General features: G+C 54.3%; 1 protein-coding gene across 2 annotated transcripts in view; it reads right to left on the bottom strand.

Annotated features, from left to right (window-relative positions):
- Nucleotides 1-5,622: 5,622 nt before the first annotated feature.
- LOC119958705 (regulation of nuclear pre-mRNA domain-containing protein 2-like) overlaps nt 5,623-8,888 on the bottom strand; it is an 83,547-nt gene continuing 80,281 nt past the window's right edge. For both annotated transcript variants that reach the window (XM_038787280.1, XM_038787281.1), the window contains exon 11: nt 5,623-8,794. In XM_038787280.1, the coding sequence (XP_038643208.1) occupies nt 5,805-8,794 (2,990 nt within the window). In that variant the 3' untranslated portion in view covers nt 5,623-5,804. The remainder of the gene's footprint in view (nt 8,795-8,888) is intronic.

The following is an 8,888-nucleotide window of genomic DNA, read 5'->3' as shown; positions in this document are numbered from 1 at the left end:
GTTAAGACCCCCTTCAAAAGATGGGATTGAAGTGATGGCCAGAAACAGATATTACGGCAAGGGAGAAAGCAGACGGACTGTCCTCTCCATCCTGGTAAGAAATGGAATACCAGAATTAAGGTGGAAAGCCAACTTTTTCCACACCCTCGCTGAGATTTAGGCTTATTATTTTGCTGCAGGGTCCAAGGACATTCACTGTCCTCCCACAACCCGTGGGTCATCCACTTTGCAATGCAGCCTTCCAGCAAATTCCTTCACTCCCTTGGTTGATTGCCAGGCAAGTTGGTTGGAACACAAGCTCGCTCGCTCAGAATCCTGGATGGCCTGTGAATGGCCACTCCTTCAACGGCTAAAAGTTGCCGGAATTGTCTTCATCGGTCACGTGTCGGAAATTGTAAAATGCAAGTCACTTCCAATTTCAAATGGGCACCATCTCTGTTCATTGAATTTACAGTGCAGAAGGAGGCCATTCAACCCATCGAGTCTGTACCGGCCCTTGGAAAGAGCACCCTACTTAAGCCTTTTTTGGACACCAACAGCAACTTAGCAAGGGCAATCCACCTAACGTGCACATCTCTGGACTCTGGGAGGAAACCAGAGCACCCGGATGAAGTCCACGGGGAGAAGGTGCAGACTCCGCACAGTGACCCAAGCCCGGAATCGAACCTAGGACCCCGGAGCTGTGAAGCCACAGTGCTAACCACTGTGCCACCCTGTTGTTTTGGTGAGACTTGTGGGGGCAGGCAGGGACGTATTAGGGTCTCAGGACAAGCCCCCTGTCAACCTTCTGCAAGGAGCATTCATTTCTCAACAATATACATTGGATCATTAATTCTATTTTATAGAGGGGGGGGGGGAAAAACGCAATCGGCAGTAGAGTGGTGGAGACGATGAGTTTTGGATTTCATGCCATGACGGAGTTGGACAGCACGACGTTAGAAGATCTAGAATTGCCTCCTGTTGACTTTCCAATCCCCCAACAAGATCTTGGCTGCCATGTTGATTTCCAATGCTCGTTCCCTATTTGAAGTTATTTTCCAAATCGTGTACGTGTGTGTTGGAGTGGGTGGAGGGTTTAAGGAACATCCATCTGGAAAATTGAAAAGGACCTTCAGAAGAAAGTGGGTGTATCGACCACCCCAAAACATGAATAATCTGATGGACCAGTCGGCTTGCTTCCACCTTGAAGGCTAGGCTGTTTAATCTTCCTTCGCCTCATGGCCCACAAGTCTGGGCACCGTGCGTCCACGAGATGGTTGAAACAGCAAGACCTGTTCTCAAAAGGCACCACAGGATGGTCGGAGATTCAGAAGCAGCTCATTCCTCCAAGTTTAGCACAGGGCTAAACCGCTGGCTTTGAAAGCAGACCAAGAGCACGGTTCAATTCCCGTACCAGCCTCCCCGAACAGGCGCCAGAATGTGGCAACTAGGGGCTTTTCACAGAAACTCCATTTGAAGCCTACTTGTGACAATAAGCGATTTTCATTTCATTTCAATATGGACAGAGCCATTAAACTATATTCTCAGAATATAAACGTAGGCAGCTGGTCTCTGCTTGTGAAGATCACACAGGCAAGTAGCAATTTTGCCCAAGACCTCCAATTCATATCTGCAAGGTGGAGAGGTTCAGCAGCTGAGCAACGAAGCAGGATCAGATGGGGGTCCTTTGGTACATATGCTTGGGAGGCAAATTCACTGGCTACAAGGTCTTCAATACGAGTCATGGACACATTGAAGGCTTGGAAGGTATCCAAATGGCAGTCTTCTTTGTGTGGGCAATTCCATGCGCCAATCAGAACAAAATGGGTGGGAAAGGTGCAAGAGGAGCAGGTAACGATAGAAAGGTTGAACTCGAGAAGCCCAGTCAACCCACTGACCTAGGGGATTACAAATCTGCATCGATACTGGATTCCATGCAGCCCGCCCACCCCCCCCCTTCAAAAATAAATCCAGCAAAGCCCAATACCCAGGGGCAGGCAGCTGTGCAAAATATTGACAACATGGAGACCCACCCCCTCCCCTCCCACAACAGGTTGGAGTTTCATCACCCTTCTGAATGAGCTGCTCCCTGGAAAGACATTAGTCAAGAATTATGTGGGCTCAAACCCTCTTTCTTCTCCGTTACAAAAGGCAAACCTTGGTCCTTGTGTCTGCTTCTACCCCCCCCCCCCCCCCCACCCCCTGCCCCCTTCTCGCCAAAGTTCACGGTGCACCTCCCATGCAGAAGCAAGCAGCACGGGGTGGGGCAGCCAGAGAAACACAGGTTGTGGGAAACACGACAGATTTAGATCCCCGATGGGGAGTCACATTTGCTGTAGAGAGGGGAGGGGGGGGGGGGGTTTCGACAAATGCCCTGGTTAGCCGACATCTGTTATCTGGTCACCACCCAGCCCCACCATTCCTGGTCTCAAGCGACTGTCCGCGCAGTGGTCGGAGGTGTGAGAGCATTACGGGCGCTCCCCATGTGAGCTTCAGGGCACTTTGCCACCAGGCTATAGCCAGAGTCCATTAATCGGTGGGCACCCCCCCCCCCCCCCCCACCCACCCACCCAAGGCTGGACAATAGTATTCAGCTGCGAACCTCTAAGAGACCGCCCTCCAATCTCTCCCAAGCCTTTGTTGTTACGTGCAAGGCATTTTGTGAGTTCTTGAGCTCGCCCCGCCCAGCCGGAGGGCGATTCCAGCTCAGCACCCAAGCTACAGGTTTGGCACAGATAGGAGGCTCCACAAGGGGTGGCGGGCAATGCCTCTGCCCCGCAGCTTGTGTGATCAACTGGGTGTGGGCTGCATTTTTATGTTGTCGGCGAAGGCAAAGCCGCCACCGTCTCAGATGACCATAGGCTGCTTTCCCCTCGGGAGGCGGGGAAGAGCTGAGACTGGGTGCGGAGATTTAACCGGGTAGGGGGTTCGATCAGGGCTTCACGTCCCAAGCTGAAGAACAGGTCCACCTCAGGCCGACTGTGTCTATGCAATCGGCCAGGGAAAGGGGGCCGGGGGGGGGGGGGGGGGGGGGGGGGGGGCAATTCTACAACATACAGTCAGTCAAACGCAGACAGGAGCAAACGCACACAAGTCTTCAGAACATAGGTTCACTGCAAACGCCGAATCCTTATTCATCTCCAAAAAAAAAAATTAGACTAGTTTCTTTTTTATTAAAGTAATTACAGATCATTTTTTTTCAAAAGCATTTCAATTTTCTCTTAAAAGCAATCAAAACTTTCACTCAAGTTTGACTATTTCCAACACAGATAGTGAAGACATCTCAATCTCTAAATGCGTTAACTCGACGACATATTTACAGAAGTATGGTTTTCTGCTTTTTGTGTGTGTGTGTGTGTGGAAACTACTCGATCTAGAAAGCTACCCCCCCCTCCCTCCAGTGAAGTTGTATTCACTTGTTTTTTTAAACAAAAAACAGCATTATCGAGAGGTGGTGGATAGGGTCAGTACAGTTGTACCATTTAGATCCGGCAGGTGAGACTCGAAAGGAACCTTCACAGCTTAAACTTCACACTGCATTCCACGTTTTTCATCTACCGTGTGTAGAATTTAAATTTATGTATATATATATATATATATATATATATATTTAAAAAAAGGATCACTAAATGCTTACAAACTCTTCAGGAAAAAAGTAAAAGGAGAACTTGATTTTTCGTTCTTGCTGCACACTCTACAATTCATCTGGGAGCAGGCATGGAGGTGTGTGTGTGTGTGTGTGTGTAAGTGTGTCCATGTATTGATATATTTTTCAACAAAAAAAACACACACACACACACATCAAAACTCAGTTACTAGCACAGAGACTTAGTCTTCAACACCAGTGTGATCTGGACTGTGCATGGACCCACGGCCGACCTTACTGTACCCATCTCGATTTATTCTAATTCTTCAATTTCACCTTCAAGTTGAACAAACAAAAAAGATAGAGCCCTCACACAAGACTGGTCACAAAAGAAGGCGTCTCATAAAAAAAGCCAGCCCAGTTCACTGCTCTTGATGTTGTTTTCCCTTCTCCTGTGACCCCCCCCAACCTCTCTTTCCCCCCCCTTCCCCTCTATGCCTTCAAACAGACCCCCCAACCCCCCCCCCCCCCGCTCTCTTTCCTCCCTTCAAGCAGATCTAGTGTTATTCAGCAAAGCCCCCCCCCCCCTCCCCTCCACTAAGTCTTTCCTCCCTCCCAAAAAAGAACAAATGCTATTCAGCGAGGACCTTCCCCTCCGTGTCGAGCGGGTGAGTTCGACAAGACCGTGACTGGCCCAGGAGGCAGATCAGGAGCTCGCCAGCTAGCCCGCCGACCTGATCAGCAACCTTGGGACAGGGATCATCAAATTGGCAAGCTTAGTTTTTAGGTGGTCTCCTGGCATATCGCTGGGCGATCGGTCTGTTTGTAAAAATAACAGCTCGTTCGGGTGTTGTGCAGGCTGATGGAATGGATCAAATTCTCACTATAGGGTTATTAGGAACACGACAAATATCTCGTTGAGGCCCAGTCACATGACTAAAACCAGAGAGAGATGGGGTGCCAGTTCTGCCCACTCTCCCTTTTTCAATCTTCTCTTCTTTGCACGGCTCGGTGTCTTGCCGGAGGGCAGCTCGGCCAGGGTCGTTGTCAGATGGGGGCACCTTCCACCTTTCCCCCCCCCCCCCCTGCGCCTGCTGGGGAGGACAACCCTGGGCAGGGCCCAAAAGAGCTGACCTGGCCTTCGCCGGGAGCTTACCGCTGCGGAAAGACGCTCCGCCCTGGCGGCTGAGGGGGGGGATTTGGCTGCGGAGAAAACATTTACAACAGTGTGGGAGAAAAGGGGGGGGGGGGGGGGGGGGAAAGAGAGAGAATAACAGGGTGGGAGGTTACACACATTTCGTTAAAAGAAGAAAAACAAAAACCAAAGCATCGAACGATCTGTGCCAGGGTCCGACCCCAATATTCAGCCAAGTGGTTAAAACTGCACACACACGAGTTAAAATTAAAATAAGTTATTGGCACAGAGGACAATCCCCCTCCCCTCCCTTACCCCACCCACCCCACACAATTGGCGTAACACAGTCATCCTATGTCAGCGACACGCAACCTTCGATGCACGTGCCGTTTATCACACTGGTTGGGAAGCAGGGTGACATTGGGTGTATTCCAGATTCTGGCACTGACCATTATTGAGGGAGTGGGGAAATCGTCAGAAGAAAAAAAATGACAACGACGAGAGACATTTGCGCGATTAACCACATTTTTTCCCTCCTACAATTGGTACAAAAACTGGGAGGAGGGGGGGGGGGGGGAAACGACACGACGCAAGACGGCAAAACGGCGAGAAACCACAGCATCTTAAGACTGTAACTTCTGACAATGTTTGCAACAATAGAAACACTTTTTTTTAATATATATATATATATACTTTGGGCGGAAAATAGACGGTTCCCGAGCTCCAGGAAAGGTTTCTAGGCATCACTGGAGTTTCAAAGCTCTTTTGGTGAAAACATATTGTGCGGTAGATCACAATGACACGGTAGTGAAATGTTAACCTCGCGCGCGCGCACACACACACACACCTTGACCTCGCACAGCAGGTCTGCTTTGGGGAGAGTGGGTGAAAGAATGGGAAACAAGCTAGTGAGGTGGGGGGGGGGGGGGGGGGGGGGGGGGGGAAGAGAAACAGACAGGGACACAAAAATAAAGACGTGTCGGTGACCTCGAAGCAACACGCCGAACCTTTGCTGCCGTTACCCCAGAGGCACTGGGTGAGTGGGGGGGGGCCAGAGATGGATCCCAATACAACATTCACTTTTCGTCTGCCGACTTTCCTTTTTCAGTACCGAGGAGGCATGTACGGTCGTTTAGGAGCGGTGGAATAAGGGGGGTTCCCAAATGGCAGGCCGGGCCGTTTTCCACTCTGAAACGATTCTCGAGGCCTGTAGGACCCTCTGAAGTCTCTCTGGAAGAACCGAGCAGGATTATTGTAGTTTCGTTGGGCTGCGAAAGGGTGCCCATAGTATTCCCGTGGAGCCCGGTGTATTGGAGGCCGGTTAGACAAGCCAAGGTAGTCTCTCGGAGGGCAGGAGAGCAAGCCAAGGAGTTCTCTTGGGGGTCCAGCTAATGGGCCAAGGAGGTCCCTGGGAGGTCCCGGTAACGGGCCAAGGACATCCTGTGGAGGGGGGACAGGAGGTGGGACAAGGGAATCTCTTGGAGGGGGGCCGGGTGGCGGGACAAGGTGGTCCTGCGGAGGGGGACCAGGAGGCGGTCCGAGAACATCCCGCGGGGGAGGACCAGGAGGGGGGCCAGGGGGCGGGATTGGGGGTGGCCCGGGGGGTGGGACAAGGTGGTCCCGCGGAGGGGGACCAGGAGGTGGCACGGGGGGGCCAGGTGGAGGTCCGAGGTGATCCCGTGGAGGGGGGCCGGGGGGCAGACCAGGACCGAAACGGTCGGGGGGAGGCCCGGCGGGCGGCCCCATGTGGTCGACGGAGGCTCCGGGAGGCGGCCCCACGTGATCGCGCGGCGGCCCGATTTGCTCGTGGGTAGAGCCCGGAGGCGGGCCACTGTGGTCCTGGGGAGGGCCAGAGAACGAACCGTGGTCCCTTAAGGAGCCTGAGGAGACACCCACGTGGTCCTGGGGCGGACCAGGAGGTCCGAGATGGTCATGAGAAACAGGAGGTGGACCTGGGGGTAGACTCATGTGATCTCGTGGGGCCACAGGTGGCAGTCCGGGAATGGGAGGTGGCCCAATGTGGTCTTGCTGGGGGCAGGGAGCGAGTACATGATCGGGCGGAGGGCCAGGTGGGTGTCCAATGTGGTCCCGGGCTGGAACAGGCGGAGGCCCAATGTGATCGTGCAGTGAGCCAGGAGGATGCCCCAGCTGTTGAGTCTGCCTTTCAAAGGGGGCGTTAAAGTTGTTGGGTCTAAAATTGTTTGACGTGTCTGGGAACTGGAGTCTGTGCCCTTCAAACTGGGCTCTGAAGCTGGGAGGGACACCTTGAGACATCTCGGAGACAGCGAGAGAGGAGGGCTCATCTTCAAAGTCTGAAATGCTTTCACTCTGGTCAAACCAACTGCCCCTGGAGCCCCCTCTGCCGTGGCTCATGTTTCCTCTGCCTGACCCTCGGCTGGAGTCCAGGGTCTGAATAGGCTCCCCAAACATCAGCCTCCCGGCCGACGGGGTACTGGACCCGAGCGTCTCGATGGGAGCTCCTTTCTCCTCCACGCTCTCGGGTAAATCGGAAGTAGATATGCGAGTCTCTATACAGTGCTGCTCTTCGTCCGCATTCTCCGCAACCCCAAAGCCTGGGAGGCCCCCTTTCTCGCTCAAGCCCCCCGCAGGAGCGGTGCCAATGGGGCCTTCCAAAGGCTTGTCGTCCGTCGGCCGACGGGAGGCGTTTTTCAGCATGTTTTTGAACTCGATGGTCGAGGTGGCGGAGACGGGGGAGCCCAGCGATACGGCCTTGTCGATGCCGCCGGCTGGCGGGCGGCTGAAGGGGCCGGCGCCTTGCGAAGAGGAAGGCTGCCGGGCGGGCCCGGAGCAGAGGGAGTCGGCAAACGCCTTCTGAAGCGACCCCGGGCGAGACAAGTCGGGGAAGGGGGACTGCAGGAGGATGTTATTGGACTCCGGGAGGAAGAACTGATTGTTTTGGCCGGGCGAGGGCAGGCTCTTGTGCTCGACCCCCTGATCGTCGTCCCCGTAGCCCCTGCCACCCCCCGGCCGACTGCCGTAAGCTTCCTGCTTTTTGAGGATGGATTTCATGGGCTGGGAGAACGCAGATTTCAGCTGGTTGTAACTGGAGGATATGGCCTGGTAGTCGCTGGGGCTCGGTATCTGGTCTGCTGCCTTGTTCAATTTGAGGATCGATTTTGGGGGCTGCTGCTTCGCCAAGTTGGAGACGGAGAGAGGTGGCGGTCCGGCGTAGTCAAAATCGTTGCAGCATTCGCCCGGGTAAAATTGTTCCCGGGGGGAATCTCGGCGGGGAGACGGTCCGTCCCACAGCTCGGAGGGTTTGAAGGAGGGCGGAAAGGGGCTCCTCCCGCAGCTGTACGAAGCATTGCTTTGGTAAGAAGGCACTGCATTGGAAATCTCCGAGTAGCTGGGATCCCGTGCGGGCGGGAGCGAGAGCGGCGGGGAGACTGTGCTGCTGGCGGAGGAGGAGGGCGGACTGATTAGCTTAGTCAGCAGGGACATGGGATCGATCGTGCCTGGGGTTGCCGGCTTGTCCATGATCTCATCCTGGGTCGGCGTTCCGCCTCTCTCGTCCCTCACCGGCGTGCCGTCCTGGTTGTCCAGGACGGTGCCGCCGGGATTTCGATTCCCTTCGGACGGCGGCAGCAGGCTCTTGGAGTCGCTGGAGCCCAGGTTGCTCAGAAGGGGGATGTTGAGGTCCAAGGCCTTGAAGCCCGGGTTGACCTTCAGGAAGTTGTGGATCTTCAGCTCCAGGCTCGACGGCGACGGCGGCTCCGTCTCTGCCGCCTCGACGGTGGGCCTCTGGCTGGCTGGGCCTCCCCGGGCTCCAGCGCGAGAGCCTTCGAGCGCTGTAGTGTTGGCTGCTGCCTTCAAGCTCGAGTTGGACAGAGCTGGGCTGTGGTTTACCGGGGCGGAGTTCACCGACGAGCCGGAGGAAATCTCTGACGCGGGTGAATTGGGTGAGCAGCCAATGAGGCCTTGGATCAAGGACTGGGCGCTGGCATTAATAACGGGAACACTTTTGTCCAATGGACTGGTGATATTCGTCCCCGCTGGGGTGGAAACGCTTGGAGCTGCACTGCTGGATGGGATAGACGTGTTTCCCGTCACGCTCTGAAGTAACGACGATAGACCTAATATGGGGGGGTGGGGGGGGGGGGGGTGGGGGGGGGAGAAAAAAAGAATATTTCAGTACATTTTTCCATTTGAATCTACAGACTAATTCTA

Source organism: Scyliorhinus canicula, chromosome 30 (genome assembly GCF_902713615.1).
Source record: "Scyliorhinus canicula chromosome 30, sScyCan1.1, whole genome shotgun sequence".
Taxonomy (NCBI): domain Eukaryota; kingdom Metazoa; phylum Chordata; class Chondrichthyes; order Carcharhiniformes; family Scyliorhinidae; genus Scyliorhinus; species Scyliorhinus canicula.
This window is presented reverse-complemented; position numbering and strand designations above follow the sequence as displayed.